Below are 22,195 nucleotides of genomic sequence, written 5' to 3'. Positions count from 1 at the left end.
TAGCGCTGGGCTAGATTAAAAGTAACATGGAATCATCAGAAACAATTGTAGTTTAATGCAGCTGTGTGAGAACTGAGCTCTGACTGGTTCGAACTGAACACTGATTCTGTTTTTTCCATCCATGAAGTAGCCAATGATAAAGAATATATTGAAGGCTCTAGCCAGAAAGTAAGTGCCTTCATACAGGCAGCCTGACAGTGCCTTTACTTAGAAGTTTGTGTAGTTTTGGTAGGTCAGCTAAAACTTTGATAAATTTCTACAGATGCACAGTGAAGAGTATACTAACTGGTTGCATCATGCCCTGGTATGGAACTCCAATGGACAGGAATAGAAAATTTACAGAAAGAGTGGGATACAGCCCAGTCCATTACAAGCAAAGTCCTTCCCAACACTGAGCACCTTTACAAGCAGTGCTGCCACCAGAAGGCAGCACCAAGGACCCCAGCCATCCAGTCCATGCTCACTCTTCGCTATCACCATCAGTTCCAAGGTACAGGAGCATCAGGTCCCACACCACCTGATTCAGGATCATCAGGCTCCTGAAACTGCATGGGGAACTTCACTCACTTCATCTCTGAGCCAATTCTATAAGCTACAGCCTGAATTTCAAAGACGATACAACTCGAGTTCTCAATTTTTTTTGATCTGCATAATTTGTCATCTTTTGTGCATTAGTTGTTTATTAGTCTTTAATGTATAGTTTATCAAAAATTCTACTGTACACTTTATTTTCCTATAGGTGCCTACAGGAAGATGAAATCTCAACATAGTATATAATAACACATACAGTACACTCTTTGACAATACACTGACCTCCTGTACCTAATAAACTGGTCAATGAATACTTTATACTTCATTGTCGCCAAATAATTGGTACTAGAATGTATAATCATCACAGTGATATTTGATTCTGCGCTTCACGCTCCCTGGATTACAAATATTAAATATTGAAAATACTAAAAATAGTTAAAATTAGTAAATATTAAAAATTTAAATTATAAATCATAGAAAGAAAAAATGGGAAGTAAGGTAGTGCAAAAAAACCGAGAGGCAGGTCTGGATATTTGGAGGGTACAGCCCAGATCCGGGTCAGGATCCGTTCAGCAGTCTTATCACAGTTGGAAAGCAGCTGTTCCCAAATCTGGCCATACGAGTCTTCAAGCTCCTGAACCTGCTCCCGGAGGGAAGAGGGACAAAGAGTCAGTTGGCTGGGTGGGTTGTGTCCTTGATTATCCTGGCAGCACTGCTCCAACAGTGTGCGGTGTAAAGTGAGTCCATGGACAGAAGATTGGTTTGTGTGATGTGCTGCGCGACGTCGTGCTCACGATCTTCTGCAGCTTCTTTCGGTCTTGGACAGAATGTATGTTTGTCGTCTTTTCCTACTGTAGCCCATCCACTTTGGGGTTCAAATTGGTGTGCATTCAGAGATGCTCTTCTGCACATAACTCTTTTAACACTTGGCTATTTGAGTTGCTGTCACCTTCCTGTCATTCTCCACTGACCTTTTATTAAGAAGGCATTTTTGCCTACAGAACTGCTGCCTATTAGATGCTTTTTTTTGGAAATTCACCATTGCCTGTAAACTCTAGAGACTGCGTGCGAAAACCCCAGGAGATCAGCAGTGTCTGAGATACTCAAACTACCCCATCTGGCACCAACAATCATTTCACAGTCATAGTCACTTAGATCACATTTCTTTCCCAGTCTGATGTTTGGTCCGAACAACAACTAATCTGCATGCTTTTATGCAGTTTGTTGCTGCTACATGATTGGCTGATTAGACGTCTGCATTAACAAACAGGTTTACCTAATAAAGTGGCCATTGGGTGGAAATTTACTTTGATATTGAAGATCAAGCAACATTCTGGGATAGATCTGCTTTATGTTCTAGATTGAAACAGATCCCATCTTGCACCCTAGCAAAATAATTTGGTTTTAACCACAATGCTTGCAGAATTAGCACAAATGTGAATTTGGATTTTTAAGTTTAAATGGCTGATATTCATTGCTCTGCCCTCTAGATACAACTTCAAACATAACATGTAAGCAATCACTTCTATGCTCTGTTAGAAGCTATATCTTGAGGACAGGACAATACCTTCATAGAAAGACAATCATAGTGATTCCCAGGGGGCTCTTCACAAAATCATTTTTACATCTATAGACTTTATTCACTGATGTCCATACGTTCAAAGGAAGGAGACCCTCTGATCTTTTACATAACTGTAATTATTCTACAAGTGGGCTTCATCCTTAGAAATCAGTGTCTTCACTTCCTAGTTGGGTGGTCATGTGGGACCCAATTACAAATGTTCTAATTAAAATTAAATGTTTTTTTTTTTTTTTATAGAGTGTCCCAGTTTTGCACAGTATTGTAGTCATTTTATGTATTGTACTGTACTGCTGCAACAAAAAAAATCATGAAATGTGCGCGGTGATAAACCCAATTCTGACATGGGTCTCCTTTGTGGACTGAGAATGGGAAGGGGGCAGAGAGAGGGGAACCATGGATGGGAAAAGGGGAAGAGAGAGGGGAGGGAGTGGGAAGCACCAGAGGGACATTCTGTGATGATCAATACTCCAATTGTTTGGAACCAAATGATCTTTCCTGGTGTCTCAGGGTTGGTCACGTCTGTACCTGCACCATCCCCCTCCGCTGCACCAGTCTCACACCATTCGCAACACCTTTGCTCCTGCCAGATTTACAATCTCACTCTTCGCTCCATGGTGACAGATACAGTACTGTGCAAAAGTCTTAGACACTAGCTATAAATGTGCCTAAGTTTTGCATAGTACTGTATTTTTTAAAAACTTAATTATGGTAATATTTTGGTTTAGGTGCTGTATGTGATACATATTTTGTGAGTGCCCTGTGGTCTGGTGAAACATTGTTTTGTTTGGTTTTTACACACGTACAGTCAGATGACAATAAATGAACTTGAAGACTTGGCAAGATAATGACCTGAGAACATGCACTGGCATTACTCCAATCCACCAGACCCTCTGTATAAAGAGTGGACTAAAATCCTTTGACATTAATTCCTTTCTGGAATGCCCATGCAACTGGCATGCTGTGTTGCACAAACCTTAACTTGAGTGGTCAGAATTTCTTTGTAAAGATGCCTACTGCTGTGTTGAAAGGACATAGCACTTACCAATCAGAATCTTCACCAGCCATTAATTATTCAGAGGCATGGACCAAATATTTTAGCTCTTTCTTTCACTTCCATTCAGAAATACCAATAGTAATGAGCAGCATAGAGCCAGCATTCAGAACCATCCTTCACCCATACTTGAATGAGGAATAGTCCCTCATTCCTTTACACTACCAGAAATAAACGCTCCAAGACATTTCCCTGCATTTGCTGCTAACAACTAGGACACTGGCATCCAGGGTTGTTACACTCAGATTCATCAAATTTACATTGAAACAAAGCGACATTTGTCGGCTGCCAACAACCAACACAACCTTGGGATGTGCTTGGGGCAATCCACAAATGTTGCCTCGCATTCTGTGCCAAGACAGCCGTGCCCACAATGCTTGGCAGAACAACGCAGAACACAACAAGCAACGTCAACAAACCAAGGCCCTTTCCTTCCTCCCATCCATCTACATAGACAGACCTGCAGCTCCAGCACGGGCATTCGAGCTCCAGGCTTCCGATCCATTTAAACCTTGTTGTATTATGCCTGTTGGTGTACAAGGAGGGAGTCATGATGAGACGCACCCACGCTCATCAGTATTTCCTGTCACTGGGTAAGACCACAGCAAAATAACCATGGAGTTTATAGGCTGGTTGAGGCGCCATATGGTGTGTTGGCCTTCATTAATCAGGGGGCTGAGTTCGATAGTCACAAGTAATGCTGCAGCTCTATAAAACTCTTGTTAAGAACACACTTGGAATATTGTGCAACATATGCGAAATGCTGGAGGAACTCAGCAGGCTAGGCAGCATCTATGGAAAAGAGTAACAGTCAATGTTTTAACCAGAGACCCTTCAACAGAACTGGAGAAGAACAGTCTGTTCTCAATATAGGAAGAACGTGAAAGCTTTAGATAAGGTGCGGAGGAGATTTCTCAGGATGCTGTCTGAATAAGAGAATGTCTTGTGAAGAAACGATGAGTGAGCTAGAACTTTTCTCTTTGGAACAAATGGGAATGTGAGATAACTTATAGATAAATTTAAGAGGCACAGACGGAGTGTATAGTCTGCACCTTTTCAGCAGGGCACCAATGGCTAATGCCATAGGATATCCTTTCAATGTGAGTGGAGGAAAGTTAGAGGTACACATTTTACATAAAGTGCTAAGTGCATAGAATGTACTGCTGGGCATGATGGTAGGGGCTGATGCAAAAATGACAAAGACTCTTAGGTAGGCAATGTGGAGGGAGGGAAGGAGTCACAGAGTAAATTAAAAGTTGCGCACAACATTGTGTGCCAACAAGCCCACATTGTGCAGTACTGTTCTATGTTCTAAATTTTAGAGAACTGACAAGACCTAAAATTAGCTTTGTCACATGTACATGGAAACCTACAGTGAAATGCGTCATTTGCGTCAAATCAAATCAGTGAGTATTACGTTGGGCAGCCCACTTCTGGTGCCAACATTGCATACCTACAACTCATTAACACTAACCGTACAGCTTTGGGATGTGGGAGGAAACCAGAGCATCTGGAGGAAACCCAAGCAATCACTGGGAGAAAGTACAACCCCTTATAGACAGTGTCAGGAATAAAACATGAACTTACAGCTGGTGCTGTAATAGTGTTACATTAGATTTTGGTATCACATGTAGCCTTTGTTAACACTAAATGGCCAATTCCTTGCAAGCTGCCTAGTTGAGCTCTGTTGAAGTTCTTTGAACAAGGGCAGGTGTGTGTAACGCACATAAGCATACTTCATAGAAATCATGTCATCATACATTAGCAACCAAGGAAATTCTTCAAACATATCAACTGTACACCTAGTTGCAAAAGTTAGAAAGCCATAGAAAAAAAAATTGCTCCTTACCCAAATCAGCAAATCCAATGTCAACAAAAAGCTTGGCACAATATGATCCTAGTAAAAATCCAAACACTGGGCCCACGAGGGTAATCGTGTGTAAAATTCCTAAAACACAAGGAAATATTTCTGAAGATCTAATCAACGCATTACAGATCAACCAAGTAAATTGTTCTCATGTTATACCAATTAAGTTACCAATGTAAAACGATGCATTTTCCTCTATGGCATGATCATCAAGATAAGATATCCCCAGTGGTCCAGTTGGAGCTTCACCTATTCCTCGCAAAGTATTACCAAGGAATAGAAATACCCACATTGGCGAGCCTCCCTCTTTCTCACAACCTAAACAAAATATTTTGTTAGAAATTGGATATTTCTGATTTTACATTTATTGAGGTAGGAGACAGTCACCATTGTTGGTGCACTTACCGGGAAGGGGCACAGATTCTGTGCTTCTGGAGTCATTTGAACATTGGGAGGCTCCTGTGGTTGAATTGCTTGAAAATTTAAGTGCTGTTTCATAGTTGTAGCTGAAGAAAACAATTACCAACAGCTTATTCCAACACATAAGAAAATACACACACAAAATTGAGGTAAACTATCACTGCATCAATGAAGAGATGAGTGAAGGGGAGGTTGATTCGAGGGTTGAGGCATGTGGATAAAATACAAAGTTGGAACGAGGCATATTCAAGGAGAAGTGGTCAAAGCAAGATCGGAATTTTCAGTAAAATTTCAGAAAATTTAAGTTTTCAGTTGCAGGTGTTACACCACTTGAATCTAGCCATTTTATTAGTTCTAACGGAAATTTTTGTATCTCATCTGAGTATGATATGACCACAACTGCATTGTCTTTTTTTATGCTCGTTCTCTTGGCTCCTTTTTCTTTTTTACTTTTCAACTCTTTAACTCTTAACAAAACAATCATGAGCAATAACTTTCATGCCACATTCCTGACTTTCGAAGAACCTTCGGATCACAAAAGCCTCCAGACCTAACAAGTCTATGTTGCATCTTAGATCACTTCCACCAATCACATTCCCCCACGCATTTCCCTATAACATAGCATTACTTACATGCCAACCATTTTGGACTCAATATTTCTGCCACTCACCTTTATTTTCTCGGGAGGTTAAGGAGGTTTAGCCTGTCACCAGGCACTAACAAACTTCCACAGATATACCACTGAAAACATCCTGGCTGATTTCAATGTCATCTGGTACTGCCATTCAAATGCACAGCAAGGAAAGAAGCTGCAGGGAAGCGTGAACTTGGCCCAACACATCATGGGCATGTCTCTCCAGGGATGATACATCTACAGGAGGCACTGCTTCAAGGCAGCAACATTGATCAAAGATTGCCACCATCCAGACCACCTCACCTGTCTGCATCTACCATCGGAAAGGAGGAACAGAACCTGAAGTTCCAAACAAGATTCAAGAGTCCTTTCAGCCATCTCATTTTGGAACCATGCAGCACAAACATAATCTCTACCTCACTACAGCAACACTATGACCACTTTGCACTGCAATATGCTGAATTTTGTTGTAGTTGTGTCCTTTCTTTTAAAAATTGTGCTCGTGTTCTTCTTGTGAATGCTGCTTCGCCGACACTATGTCCCTGTGATGGGGTTGCAAGTACCTTTTCTTTGCAAGTATTCATGCATGTACATGTACTACAACTCCACAATTTACAGTGACCAATTAACCCACCAAAAGTTCATGTTTGTGATAGAAACAGAACGTAGAAAACTTACAGCACAATACAGGCCCTTCGGCCCACAAAGCTATGCCAAATATGTCCTTACTTTAGAACTACTTAGGCTTACCCATAGCCCTCTGTTTTCCTAATTTCCATGTATCCATCCAGGAGTCTCTTAAAAGACGTGTAGTTTCTGCCTCCACCACCACCGGCAGCCCATTCCACGCACTCACCACTCTGAGTAAAAAACTTACCCCTGACATCTCCACTATACCCACTTCCAAGCACCTTAAAACTGTGCCATCTCATTCTAGCCATTTCAGCCCTAGGAAAAAGCCTCTGACTATCCACACGATCAATGCCTCTCATTATCTTGTACACCTCTATCAGGTCACCTCTCATCCTCTGTCGCTCCAAGGAGAAAAGGTCAAGTTCACTCAACCTATTCTCATAAGGCATACTCCCCAATCCGGGCAACATCCTTATAAATCTCCTCTGCACCCTTTCTATGGTTTCCACATCCTTCCTGTAGTGAGGTGACCAGAACTGAGCACAATACTCCAAGTGGGGTCTGACCAGGGTCCTATGTAGCTGCAACGTTACCTCTCAGCTCCTAAACTCAGTCCCATGGTAAATGAAGGCCAATGCACAGAGTCAACCTGCGCAGTAGCTTTGAGTGTCCTATGGACTTGGACCCCAAGATCCCTCTGATCCTCCACACTGCCAAGAGTCTTGCCATTAATGCTATATTCTGCCATCATATTTGACCTACCAAAATGAACCACCTCACACTTATCTGGGTTGAACTGCATCTGCCACTTCTCAGCCCAGTTTTGCATCCTATCAATTTCTCGTTGTAACCTCTGACAGCCCTCCACACTATCCACAACTCCCCCAACCTTTGTGTCATCAGCAAATTTACTAACCTATCCCTCCACTTCCTCATCCAGGTCATTTATAAAAAATCACAAAGAGTAGGGGTCCCAGAACAATCCCTGAGGCACACCGCTGGTTACCTGCCTCCATGAAGAATATGACCCGTCTACAACCACTCTTTGCCTTCTGTGGGCAAGCCAGTTCTGGATCCACAAAGCAATGTCCCCTTGGATCCCATGCTTCCTTACTTTCTCAATAAGCCTTGCATGGGATACCTTGTCAAATGTTGGAGGAAACCCAAGCATTTGCAGGTAGAAAGAACAAACTCCACATATCCAGCACTGAAGGTCAGGATTTATACTAAAGGCAAGAGATTCTGCAGATGCTGGAAATACAGAGCAACGCACACAAAACTCAGCATGCCAAGAAGCATCTTATGGTGAGGAAAAGGCTTAAAAAGTGTTGGGCCATAACCCTGCATCAGGACTGGTAAGGAAAGAGGAAGAAGCCAAAATAAGAAGGGTGGGGAAGATGGGAACAAGTACAAATTGGTAAGTTAAAGGTGAGGGGAAAGGCCAGTCATGGAGGACGTGGAGGGATGGAGAGAGAAGCTGAATTGTGATACGTGGAAGAGGTAAAGGGCTGAAGAAGGAGCCTGACAGAGGATAGAGGGCCATGGATGAAAAGGAAGGATGAGGGGCACCAGAGGAAGGTGATGACAGGCAAGGGGTAGAGGAGAGCCAGAAATGGGGAAATGGAAAGGGAGAGAAGAAAAAAAAATACCAGAAGTTAGAGAAATCAATGTTCATTCCATTGGGTTGGAGGCTATCCAGCCAGAAATTGGGCTGTTGCTCCTCTAACCTGAGAATGGCCTCATTGTGCCAGTACAGGAGGCCTTGGATTGACATGTCGGAATGGAAACTATCCTGCTCAGTGGTCCCATGTAAACATGGGAATTCTGATCTTGCTGGCTGCTCTTCAATGAGGACTGCAAGATCACACACATGGATGGTGATTTGCAATGCACAGTATCTACAGCACCAAGTTTGGCAACTAGCCAGATCTGGAGTGCAAACAGCATCTCCATTCATATGAGTATAGAGAACACCTAGGATGTAGTATTGAGAAAATTCAAATACCTGAATTTAGGTAAATGTTTAAATAATTGATTTGTTTCTATTTGCTTTTAAAATAATTCTCAATTCAAACCATTTGAAAAGTTTACACAGTGTGACCAAAGCAGTACAGCCTCATCATTATGGAACAAGTAACAGTATAAAGAGGGAGAGTGGTGAGACAGGGGCCAGAGGTGACCAGCGGACTGAGGAGGTTTGTGAAGGACAACCAGCAGATTGAGCCAGGTATGGGAGCATATGTGGAGTTGGGAGCCAGAGGCAGGTGGAGGCAGAAAAATAAATGGAGCACCAAGGCAAGAGGATGAAGTAAAAGGCAACTTCTAGAGCACGTCAAACAGGAACACAAAAACTATCATTGCTGGAATCTGATAAGGAAAGTGATCATGGCAATTATTAGGGGAGAGATGAAAAGCAATGGAACTCGGACTAGATTTTGGTTGGGGGAGGGGTGGAAATAGAAAGCGCCAATGGTCAAAATGTGTAAAATAGTAGATGGATGAAACCAGGAGACCATATTGACTGTGGTATCCCGATGAAGTTGAGGATGCAGAAAGAGGTCTGGAGACCGGGTTGAGAAGATTCCTGTTGATGGCATTAGGAGATGATGGTATCGTACGGCAAGCTGAAATCAATAAACAGTAGTCAGATGCATGTTTTGATGTTGTCCAGGTGCCCTAGATCCGAGTGGGGAGCTTGAGAGATTGCATCCACTGTAGACAAGTTGCAGTGGTAGGCGAACTCCAGTGGATCCAGATCCTTGCTCAGGCAGGAGTTAATTTTAGCCATACTTGAAGCATTTTATCACAGTAGATGTGAGTGTTACAAGTCAGTAGACATTGAATCAGCTCACCCTACTCTTCTTTGGCACTCATATGATTGATGCCCTTTTGAAGCAGGTGGGAACTTCAGACCACAGCAGTGAGAAGCTGAAGATACCCTTGAACACCTCAGACAGTTGGTTGGCAGAGGTTTTCAGTACCCAGCCAGGTTCACTGGCAGGCCTGATGCTTTGCGAGGGTTCCCCTCAAAGGATGCACTGACATTAACTCCTGAGATAGATCACAGGGTTACCATAGGCTGTGGGGACTCACATAGGTATAGTGTCATTTTCTCTTTCAAAGCATGTATAACAGACATTAAGCTCATTGGTAGGTGAAGCATCACTGCTATTTATGCCATTAAGTTTTGCCTTACAAGAAGTAAAGGCATGTAAATCCTGCCACAGCTGTTGGGTATCCAACTGTGTCTCTAATTACACATGGAATAGTCTTTTCAAATGAGGACTTCCATTGGTTGTACCTGGTCTTCTTGTCAGCATCTGGATCGCCAATCTCAAGTGACATATATCCAGCCCTCAGCAGACTGGGAACTTCTGGGTTCATCCAGGGCTTTTCATTTGGGAAAACTCAGTTATGTTCTCAAAGGTACATACTGATTCACACAGGTCTTCATGAAGCTGATGACAAGCATATTTATTCAGAGAAGCTGAATCAGTGAATATGGTCCAGACACCGGTTCAAAGTAGTCTTGCACAGGCTTCTTTCCTCCTTTGACTAAACGATTGTGGTTCACACCACTGATGTTGTGATCCTCAGTCTGTCTCTATGCAGTACACCCAGATGATCAGAATTGTCCATGTGAGAATGCAGGATAATGGCATAAGATAGAGGAGCAGAATTAGGCCATTTGGCCCATTGCGTCTGCTCTGTCATTTCATCATGGCTGATCCAATTTTCTTCTCAGCCCCGATCTTCTGCCTTCTCCTTATATCCCTTCATTTCTTGACTAATCAAGGATCTATCAAGCTTTTCCTAAAATATGCATAAAGATTTGGCTTGCACAGCTGCCTGTGGTAAAAAATTCCACAAATTTACCACTCTGTGGCTAAAGAAATGCCTCATTTCCATTCTAAATGGATGCCCCTCTGCTCTGAGGCTGTTTCCTCTTGTTGTAAACTCTCCCAGCATAAGAAACATCCTCTCCATATCCACTCTATCAAAGCCTTACACCATTTGATAGGTTTCAATGAGGTCATCCCTCATTCTTCTGAATTCTAATGAATACAGGCCCAGAGCTATCAAACACTCTTTGTATGATAAACCCTTCAATACTGGAATCACTTTCATGAACCTCCTTTGAACCCTTGTCAACCCTTTCATTTCTGCTACCAAAGTGCAAGACTATAACCTTCTGATACTGTATTCCATCTGCCATTTCTTTGCTCATTCTCCCAATATATCCAAGTCCTTCTGTAGCCTCTCTAATCCCTCAAAACTGCCTACCCCACAATCTTCATATCGTCTGCAAACTTTGCAACAAAGCCATCAAGTCCATCATCCAAATCACTGACATCTAATGTAAAAAGAATCGGTCCCAACACAGAACCCCATGGAACACCACAAGTCACTGGCAGCCAGCCAGAAAAGGTTCCCTTCTTTCTCACTCTTTGCTTCTTCCAATCAGCTACTGCTTTATCCATGCTCGAATCTTTCCTGTAATACCATGGGCTTGTAGATTGTTAAGCAGCCTCGTGTGTGTCATCTTGTCAAAGGCCTTCTGAAAATCCAAATGCACAACATTACCCAGTTCTCCTTTGTCTATCCTGCTTGTTATTTCTTCAAAGAATTCCAACAAATTTGTCAGGCAAGATTTCCCCTTGAAGAAACCATGCTAACTATGGCTTATTTTATCATATGCCTCCTTCAAGGATCCCAAGATCTCATCCTTAATAATTAACTCCCACATCTTCCTAACCACTGAGGTCAGACCAACTGGCCTATAGTTTCCTCTCTTCTGTCTCTTTCCCTTCTTGAAGAGTGGAGTGACATTTGCAATTTTCTAGTCTTCCAGAACCATTCCAGAATCTAGTGATTCTTGGAAGATCATTACTAATGCCTCCATAATCTCTTCAGCCACCTCTTTCAGAACTATGGTCCAGGCAACTTATCTAACTTCAGACCTTTTAGTTTCCCAAGAACCTTCTGTCTAGTTATACTAAGTTCACACACTTCATGCCTCCTGACATTTGGAACTTCCACCTATACTGCTAGTACCTTCCACAGTGAAAACTGATGCTAAATACTTATTCAGTTCGTCCATCATTTTGTTGTCCCCCATTGCTACCTGTCCAGCAGCGTTTTCCAGTTGTCCGAAATCCATGCTCACCTCTCTTTTACACTTTAGGTATCTGAAGAAACTTTTGTATCCTCTTTAATATCATTGGCTAGCTTACTTTTGCATTCCACCTTTACCTTAATTACTTCCTTTAGTGGCCTTCTGCTGGTTTTTAAAAGCTTCCTAATTCTCTAACACACCAGCAATTTTTGCTCTTTCTTTGACTTTTATGTTGGCTTTGACTTCTCTTGCTAACCACAAATGGCATAGTTAAGCATTCTTGATAGTGGTGTAATAGTGATCGACTGTGCTGCTCCTCTGGTTCTGCAGGTGACACGTTGGTGGAAGTTAGTCAGAGACTTCAGCTGGCCTGGTTGAAGTCACCTACAATGATCAGGGAGGCACTATTTCTTGATGGTTATCAGTGTGCTTTGCTCCTCCAATGAAAACTCGACGTTTGCTTGGGGGGGGAGTGGGGGGAAAGAGGGAAATATACTTCAGGATGACGGAGAAGAATTCCCCTGGCAGATAGAACAAACAACACTTGACTGCCAGATGTTCCTGGTGGGGGAGGGGGGGGGTGCGAAGGAAGGGTGTTGAGGAGACCAGAACTGAAACAGAACTGCCGTATCTGTGCACAATAAGTTAATCATGAAGCGAATGGTTGGCCCATACAGTGGAAGGTGAAGCATTCAGGCCTGAGCACTGTGTCCAGAGTGCTGTGAGGTGAGCCATGTCTCTATGAAGCAAAGTACACAGCAGTCTCTGATGACCCTCCAGTACTGCAGCCTTGCTCTGAGGTCTTCAATGTTATTTTCCAGGGCATCTATGGCCGCAGATTTCAACTGTAGTAGTTTGTGAATAGGAATACTCGATTTCCTTGGGAGCTGCACATGAAAGGTCACCCCCCTCTCCAGTGCCATTTTCTTCTTGAGCACCATGGGCAAGTGTGGTCCAACCAACAATTCGTATAGTTGTAACATGATGTCCCAACTCCTGTACCCAGTGCCAATGAAGGAAAGCATGCCAGATGTCTTTTTTGCCACACCTTGCCTACCTGTGTCACCACTTTCAGGTAACTACATACCCTAATCCATACTTCTCTGTTCTACAGCGCTCTCTAGGGCCCAGCCATTTACTGTGCAAGTTGAATCTCCTCTGAGATCCCTCAAATAAGTGATGTGTGGAAGGTCCTGGGTTATGTTACTTAGGTACTGCAGCAGAGACCCAAAATGGAGAGATTGAAGTCGGGATGTGGGGCCACAAATATATAATATTGACCCTTCCACTATAAGCACTGCAGTTATTAATGGGGAAAAGGGTACCATCGACGAAAGGGTAGCCCTGGGATCGAGTTCAACAGCAAGCAACAGCCTGTGTAAACATTGTTTCATAGAGAACTGAGATAAGAGGAACAGAAGCACAGTCAAGGCAGTTGGATCTCCATGGAAACTCTTCATTCACTGGAAGCATATCTAGACTTATTCTGAAAGAGTGTACAAAATACAAAGCATTTACAAACATGCTTACTAGTACGATTAATATTTAGCAAACTTGAATTTCATTGCCTAATTTTTAAGTTCAGTGAAAACAAAAAAGGGAGGCACTTCTAAATTCAGTTTATTCAAATTTAATCCAGATTATGATAAAACTTCCATTCACTAGTTAAATGGTTCTGAAATCTGGTGGATTAATTATTACGAAAATGTTCCTAAAAAGTAAAGCCTCGTAGAAAGTCTTACAATGATTAAAATAAAAATGTAGAGACTCACCGCCCCATGAAGAAATGAGGCATAGCTATAAATAAGGTTCCAAGGCCCATGGTGAGGCTTCCAAATGCGATTAACTTGGGACGATGAAATTTTGCTCCAAAGTAGCTCACAAATGAAATCACTAGCAAATTCCCTTAACCAAAAATAGAGGAGAGGAAGAAGATACAAGTTAAGGGCTCTTAATTTAGGCTTCTATATGATTTAGCAATTCAGAGATCAGTTCTTACCAATTTCAAAGCTTCCATCAACGATACCAACCAGGGAGCTAGGCAAGTCAAAACGTCTCTCCAGTTGTGTGATAGTACTTTTCATATAGCTCCCAGTCAATGCTTTTGCAAAATACAAGAAGGACAAGGCTGCAAGAAATAGCTTTGAAAATACAAAATATTTGTCAACAAATGTTCACTGGTGGGATTAATATTTTTGAAAAAAAAGTTTAAGCCTGGCAATGAAATTCACACTGAGAAAGGAAATGAGACCTTTCCCAATTCAGTCTTGCTTACTTCAATAGAGGTACGATAAGCCTTGCACTTCACTCAACAGTTTACAGCACAGAAAGTGCACAAAATCCCATTTAAATCACCAGTAGCACAACATCTAATTTAAAAATAAATTCCTATTAATAGTAAGGAATGAGCTGTTTTAACATTATGCAAGTTTGCTCTGAAAGAGCAAAGTCATTTCCCCATCAAAACAAAAAAAAATAATGCTGGCTCCCACATTTGGTGTAAATTGTACACTCATATGAAAGTGCATGGACACTTGGAGGCCCTGACTCACAGTCTTTCCCCCTCGTCATTTATCCAGCTACTTTCTGGTAGAGATCTTGATGCCAAGTGTCCTGGCATGACTATTAGTTTCAGGGGATTTGCAATGAAAGGCCTTTAAGAAATGCCAACATAATTGTGAAGATTTGTTTGCTGTTGAACAATATCAGATCATGCTATGTCAAACGATGCCACCTTGTTAAAGCCATTGTGTTTAAGTCAGGTACTTAGAGAGAAGAGACATAGACAGATATGGGCCTAATTGAGGCAAATGGATGAGGTGGGTTGAAAGGCACAATTTCTCTTCTGTATGTTTCTATTCATGGTACAGCACTGAAATGGCCTTTTGGCCCAATTCACCCATGCCATCTATGACGCCCATCTATGCTAATCCCATTGGTTCATTAGGTCTTTCTGTCTCTCTCTTAGTCAAGTACCTGAACAAAAGCCATTTAAACATTGTATTACTGTAGTATATTTCTCAAGCTTTTGAAAGGTAAAGCCAGTTAAACATTGTATTAGTACATTCCTCCACTATCTCCTCTGGCTTCCCGTGTCAATTCATATGGAGGAATTTAAGGTAGGGGGGTTATATGTGAGGCAGGGTTTGAAGGTCGGCACAACAATGTGGGCTGAAGGGCTTGTACTGTGCTGCACTATTCTATGTTCTAATTAATTGCTATCTTCTGTATGGAAAAAATATACCCCTCAGTTGTCCTTCAAAATTTCTCTCCTCTCAACTTGAAGCTATGCCTTCTAATTCTATACTCCCCCATCCTGCAAAAAACAGACCAGCTATCCATCATGATATTTAGATTGCCTTAACTGAAGAGAACTAGTTAACACAATGTGAAACGTACAGTTCATATGGAGTCCAGGAGTAGCTGATGAGAGGAGGATCTCAGGACCATCACACTTGGTTCTGGAGGTGCCTCAACAGAAATCAGTAAGAAAGGAAAAGGGGCTGGACCCTCATTTTAAGATTTAATAATACTAACTATATCAGGGGTTCTCTACCTTTTTTATGCGATGGACCCCAGATTGGGAAACCCTGAACTTCATAAAGATGAGCATGATGGTTGAGACTCAGTCTAATAGGAGACTTGAGCAGGTGTGCTGAGAAAATTTATCTTAACAAGATTTAAGACCTGGTATTTAACTCTCACATACTCAATCCCCTTCGTCCTTCCTAGATAAAGTGTGGCCAAAAGAAAATCAAGAGACCACTAACAACAGGCTCTCCTAAAATCTGTGCCTGGACAGCTGAGGTTTAAAACATAACCCAGGTTCAATGTGGGTGGTAGATAAAAGGGCAGAAATTGGATAGCAATCCCACAATATGCAGACACCCACGTACACAAGCTTCTATAGTGTTCATTTGGAATGAGTGCTGACAGACAGACAGCATAGGGGAAGAAATTAACTCAGTAGCAACTTCATCTTACATCAGGAATTCAATTCTTGTATAAGTAGCAGCATTACATTAGCAGTGATTGTACACTGATACTCTGCTGATCCCAGCTCAGGAGAATTAACTAAGCTATCTACTGCACTGAGATCTTCATGCTCAAAAACATGGTGTTACTTGATGGTTAATTAATACCAGCTGGGAAACTCCAAGTAAAACCTTTCACTCTGGGCAGAGTGAGACTGGGAGTTGAGGTAGTGTGTATATATGATGGTAGATATATATATCTAGATGAGAGATTAGAGTCAAATGAGGCTAGACAACTAAAAATTTGCAGCCATGGTGGTGAGTCATAGCCAGAACCACATCTCATGAGCAAATATCTTACCAGTATTGGGCATGAAAAAAAGAGAGAGGGCCAATTAACCAATATTCAAAACTTCTTGATGAATCAAACTTCTCAAGATGAACTAACTATTCCAAAGCAAGCATGATAAAATGATAGATAAGAAATGCCTTCAACCTTGGGGTACTTAAGTTTGTGAGACAAAGCTAAATGCTTATAAAGGCTAAAGGTTAATTTCATTAGATGGTAGCACCAGATCAACTCTGTCTCACTCTGCCCACAAGTTACTGAACACAGACACAGATACAGACACAATAGAATGGTGGATGGCCAGAAATTTCCTCCAGCAAAGCTGGGAGAAAGCTATCACCTCTGATCAGAGCCCCGTATGCTATTCCATCACTACCAACCCCAACTATCAGCCCTAGATGCAAAACTGAACTAAACTGCTGGTGATACCCAACCACAGGTCATCACTGTGACTGTACCACCACTGTAGCCCAATATGACACTGATACCAACTTGCACTCATCTATTCCTGCAGCCTTCATCTGCCTGTGTTCAACTAACATGCCTGATTTCATTCCCAGCCAAACTCCCTCATTCTACCCCCTTCAAACTCAAGATGATCGAAGTTCCTTGCCACTTCTCTGAACTCTGGTCAAGATTGTTCAACCATCCCATTGACCACCATCTCATTAAAAAAATCTCTATCCCCATTGGTTTATATCTCCAAGCATCCCAATCTGGAACATTTTCTTGCCTCCACATACCCCAGAAAGTGATCGGAGTGGGGCTAGGTCTTCTTCCACGCACACCCAGCCCCCCCCCCACAGAGCAATGGGGGGCAATAGGTGATTTAATAGAAACATACTAATGAGATGCATAGAAACTGCAAATGGTTTGTTAGCTTCCCATGGGAGGGGTACTTAAGCTAGAAGCACACATGGAAAGTGAAAAGGAGATGGTTTAACAAAGACAGGAGGGATAAATTTTTCAACACAAAGTGTAATAGTATTTGAGATGAGTGGCCAGAAATAGTATATTTAAGAGGCGTCGTGACTGATACTTAAACAAGGTATATAGGAAAATGGAGTTAATGCAGACAAGTGGGATTAGTATAGGCAGACACAATAGTTGGCATAGAAACAGGCTTTTCTGCTCATTATATATATGCTGTGCAACTCCAAGACCTTACGACATTCATGTTACAGCAGCCATATTCATTGTTCCACATCTCAGAATCACAAAGGACACTCTGTCCATTCTGTCCAAGAACAGACCAGATGATCCATTTCCCTGCCATCCTCATCAAACCTTAGTACTAAACGGGCTTTTGAACATGGTGGTTAAAACATTACCACCTCTGGCATTGAATTCTATACCACAACCGCTCGCTGCGTAAACCAGTTCTTTCAGGTCAGTTTGGTTCTTTTGCATTCTGTGCTCGCTCCATCAACTGCAAGATACAATTGCAATGTCCATAACTCTCATGAAGTGGACGTGTTTTTGTGGGTGTGTGGTCATCGGGGAACCATCTTGACAGGTTTTTTTTATGCTCATCGTACGGTGTGTCTTGGGCATCTGAAACCTGGCGGAGCCCATCCCTCTCCAGGTTTTTTTTTTTTAAAAATACACGAGGTTGAGTTGTTAGCTCGACACTCAACCCAGGCACAGATGGACAGCATGCAAGGGAGCCGGCTGGATTCGAACTCAGGACCTCTTGCCCCGAAGTCCAGCGCTGATGCCACTATGCCACCAGCCTACAATAGACAAGACTAAGGGGCAAAATTGAGTAGACTTTAAGACCATAAGATACAAGAGCAGAACTAGGCCATCAGCTCATTGAGCCTGCTCTGCCACTTGATCATGAATGACTTATTTTTCCTCCCAACTCTATTCTGCTGTCTTCTCCCTGTAACCTTTGATGCCCTTACTAATCAAGAACCCATCAACATCCACATGATATATACCTAATGACATGGCCTTCATAGCTGTCTTTGGCAAGGAATTCCACAGATTCACCACCTGCTTAGGAAGGCTAACTATAATGCGAGAGACTGGAAACCAAAACTTTTGTGGAACGAATGGAGCCCTCTGAGTAGAAAGTATGTTGAGTGTAGGCTAGGCATAGTCTTATCAGGCAAAAGAATGCTAGCAGATCTCTGTGGATGGCAATATGAACTAAGATTATGATGAAAGGAAGAGAGGCTGTTGCAGGATGCTTGTTATATAACTAATTGTTATAGGCGGAATATAATTTTTTGGAAAATGTGGAAGAAAATGTAAAATTTTATTTAATATTAAAAATAACACCAAAAGTTTTCTACGGGTAGGTGAGCAGCAAGCAAGGATGGCAAGGGATTAATGTGGAATCATGAGTCAGATCGATGCATGGAGTGATAAGGGGAGGGTTAGAATATTTAGAAGAAGGTAATTAGCCTTTACTAAACAGGCAGCAGTGCCTAAATTTCAGTGGAAGAGAGAATAGAAACATAGAAAATAGGTGCAGGAGTAGGCCATTCGGCCCTTCGAGCCTGCACCACCATTTATTATGATCATGGCTGATCATCCAACTCAGAACACCGCCCCAGCCTTCCCTCCATACCCCCTGACCCCCGTAGCCACAAGGGCCATATCTAACTCCCTCTTAAATATAGCCAATGAACTGGCCTCAACTGTTTCCTGTGGCAGAGAATTCCACAGATTCACCACTCTCTGTGTGAAGAAGTTTTTCCTAATCTCGGTCCTAAAAGGCTTCCCCTCTATCCTCAAACTGTGACCCCTCGTTCTGGACAACCCCAACATCGGGAACAATCTTCCTGCATCTAGCCTGTCCAATCCCTTTAGGATCTTATACGTTTCAATCAGATCCCCCCTCAATCTTCTAAATTCCAACGAGTACAAGCCCAGTTCATCCATTCTTTCTTCATATGAAAGTCCTGCCATCCCAGGAATCAATCTGGTGAACCTTCTCTGTACTCCCTCTATGGCAAGGATGTCTTTCCTCAGATTAGGGGACCAAAACTGCACACAATACTCCAGGTGCGGTCTCACCAAGGCCTTGTACAACTGCAGTAGTACCTCCCTGCTCCTGTACTCAAATCCTCTCGCTATAAATGCCAGCATACCATTCGCCTTTTTCACCGCCTGCTGTACCTGCATGCCCACTTTCAATGACTGGTGTATAATGACACCCAGGTCACGTTGCACCTCCCCTTTTCCTAATCGGCCACCATTCAGATAATAATCTGTTTTCCTATTTTTGCCACCAAAGTGGATAACTTCACATTTATCCATATTAAATTGCATCTGCCATGAATTTGCCCACTCACCCAACCTATCCAAGTCACCCTGCATCCTCTTAGCATCCTCCTCACAGCTAACACTGCCACCCAGCTTCGTGTCATCCGCAAACTTGGAGATGCTGCATTTAATTCCCTCATCCAAGTCATTAATATATATTGTAAACAACTGGGGTCCCAGCACTGAGCCTTGCGGTACCCCACTAGTCACCACCTGCCATTCTGAAAAGGTCCCGTTTATTCCCACTCTTTGCTTCCTGTCTGCTAACCAACTCTCCACCCACACCAATACCTTACCCCCAGTACCGTGTGCTTTAAGTCTGCACACTAATCTCCTGTGTGGGACCTTGTCAAAAGCCTTCTGAAAATCCAAATATACCACATCCACTGGTTCTCCCCTATCCACTCTACTAGTTACATCCTCAAAAAATTCTATGAGATTCGTCAGACATGATTTTCCTTTCACAAATCCATGCTGACTTTGTCCGATCATTTCACCACTTTCCAAATGTGCTGTTATTACATCCTTGATAATAGAGGATGGATGAGGTGAAAACTGATGAGACTTAGAAAGCGAATACATCACCTGGTCCAGATGGGGAGCACACGAGGTAAATACATCAACTGCTACTTTACTATTTCAAGGTGGTGAAGGCGCAGGCTGCAGCAAGGGCTGGCCATGATTTTTCAAACTTCCCTAAATATAGAGAGGTGCCAGAAAACTAGAGAATAGCAAGTGAAAGAAGATTTGCAATGACATGCAAGGTCAAACCAATTCAGCCAGTTTATTATTAGCTGTTGAGAGGATTTTGGAAACAAGTATTATTTCCAATTATTAATATTAAAGTCAACAAATATGAACTAGTATGGATTTGTTCATGTTAAATCATATTTGCCTTGTACTTCTATGAATTAAATGAACCCATATACTTCACTACCACACTTCAACACATCATTCGATTTGCAAAGATATATGTACTTTTATACATGTAACATCCTTTGTTCCTGCATGTGCTTCAGAATAGTGAAACTCAGCACACATCATCTATTAACAAGCAACACACATAAAAATTGCTGGTGAATGCAGCAGGCCAGGCAGCATCTATAGGAAGGGGTACAGTCGACGTTTCCGGCCGAGACCCTTCTCGGCCTGAAATGTCGACTGTACATCTTCCTATTGATGCTGCCTGGCCTGCTGCATTCACCAGCAATTTTTATGTGTGTTGCTTGAAATTCCAGCATCTACAGATTTCCTCATGTTTGCGTTTTTAAACACATCATCTATTTGTCATTCCTTCTGATAAAATTGATTTACCTTATTAAATAACTTTTCCTGTGAGGTACCAGAAAAAACAACAGATGAAAGAAATGCAATGATGTTTTCTATATTGACTAAAAAAAAAAAATCCTGTAGTTATTCAGTTAGCAAAATGGAAAGTTGATGCCTTTTGGATTAAAAATTAACTCAAGCACTGAAGGCAGAGAATTATGGTAAATAATTTTCTGATGGAAGGATAGCAAACAGTGGTACTCCGCAGGGTTGCTTCTCAAATCACTGCACCTTCTTACTCAGGCAACACCAAGTTTAAAATGAAGGCAAACTGTGGAGAAAGTGGTAATTTACTGCAGGACATAGATAGCTGGCAGAATGAGACAGGTGGAAGATAACATTTGATAAAAATGGAGCATTTTGATGAGATGAATGAGATGAGACAAGGTTGCTAAATTAAATTTCCCGAAAGGGAACCTGAAGGGGCTCTTCTTCACTCAGATGGCAGTGCAAGCGTGGAGTGAGCTGCCAGCTGAAGTTTGGATGAGTGTGGCATGGAGGGCTATGGTCAAGCTGCTGGTTGAGTGGACTAGGCAGAATAACAGATGGGCAAAGGACCTATTTCTATGTATAGTGCCTTAGGACTCCAAATTGAACATTACTAAATCATGTATAGGAATTTATAGACCTAAGAGATTAAAGTGAAAAATCTGAAAACAGAAAAACATGTTGATGGAGGACGCATATGGAATCCTGAATTTTATAGATGCATCAAATATAAAAACATACATATCGTAGTAACTTAAAAAATAAGTTGAGTACAACCTACACTTGAGAACTTTCCACTACAGGAAGGATGTGAAATCCCAAACATGGGCAAGAATGGATCCAATGATAAGGAATTTGAGCTCCAAGTTTAGACTAAAGAAGCCAGGATTTTCTTACAGCAAGAACAATTTTGATGTTCAAGATCATGACTTGTTTGGACAAGATATAGCTCAACGACTAGGGGACGCCGATTTAAAATTATGGGTGTAAGGTGCAGTAAGATGGGAGGGAAAGCAATGTCTCTCAAAACTGAATGGTTATTGCTAGGGCATACTCTGAAGTTAGGGTATTTAGGAAATATTAACTTCAGCAGCAAATCTTTAAACCTGAATGTGGATTGTAGATTAAATTTAAGATGCAGCCAAGGACAATAGTTTCCTGGTATTATGGACACCAGACAACGCTGATTAACATTCACTTTGGGTGTCTGGAGTGTGGGTGCAAAGAAGGAGGTGTGAAAATTATATGTAATTCAAAGGAACCACTGTAGATACATTGTAACTATAGATGTGTCCTATAGCTATCTTTCATTTTTAGCAAACAAAATGCCATATAATATTGGGTCAAACAGGCCTTTTCCTCTGAGAGTGTCTCATTTTGTTGAATAAAACACTTCTGTATCCACTAGCTTCAGTGTCCCTCCAGTGACTTTGTTCACATTACAA

The 22,195-nt window shown here is 41.9% G+C and overlaps 1 protein-coding gene across 1 annotated transcript in view; it reads right to left on the bottom strand.

The window, feature by feature from the left end:
* Positions 1-22,195, bottom strand: part of slco1c1 (solute carrier organic anion transporter family, member 1C1) — a 105,087-nt gene that overhangs the window by 74,882 nt on the left and 8,010 nt on the right. The window contains exons 3-7 of the mRNA XM_072241240.1: positions 13,834-13,975; positions 13,607-13,739; positions 5,437-5,537; positions 5,203-5,349; positions 5,014-5,112 (exon numbers count right to left, since the gene is read on the bottom strand). Of these exons, the coding sequence (XP_072097341.1) occupies positions 5,014-5,112; positions 5,203-5,349; positions 5,437-5,537; positions 13,607-13,739; positions 13,834-13,975 (622 nt within the window). The remainder of the gene's footprint in view (positions 1-5,013; positions 5,113-5,202; positions 5,350-5,436; positions 5,538-13,606; positions 13,740-13,833; positions 13,976-22,195) is intronic.

This window comes from Mobula birostris, chromosome 23, assembly GCF_030028105.1.
Source record: "Mobula birostris isolate sMobBir1 chromosome 23, sMobBir1.hap1, whole genome shotgun sequence".
NCBI classification, from domain to species: domain Eukaryota; kingdom Metazoa; phylum Chordata; class Chondrichthyes; order Myliobatiformes; family Myliobatidae; genus Mobula; species Mobula birostris.
The sequence above is the reverse complement of the archived record's forward strand: the minus strand, read 5'-3'. Positions and strand labels throughout refer to the sequence as shown.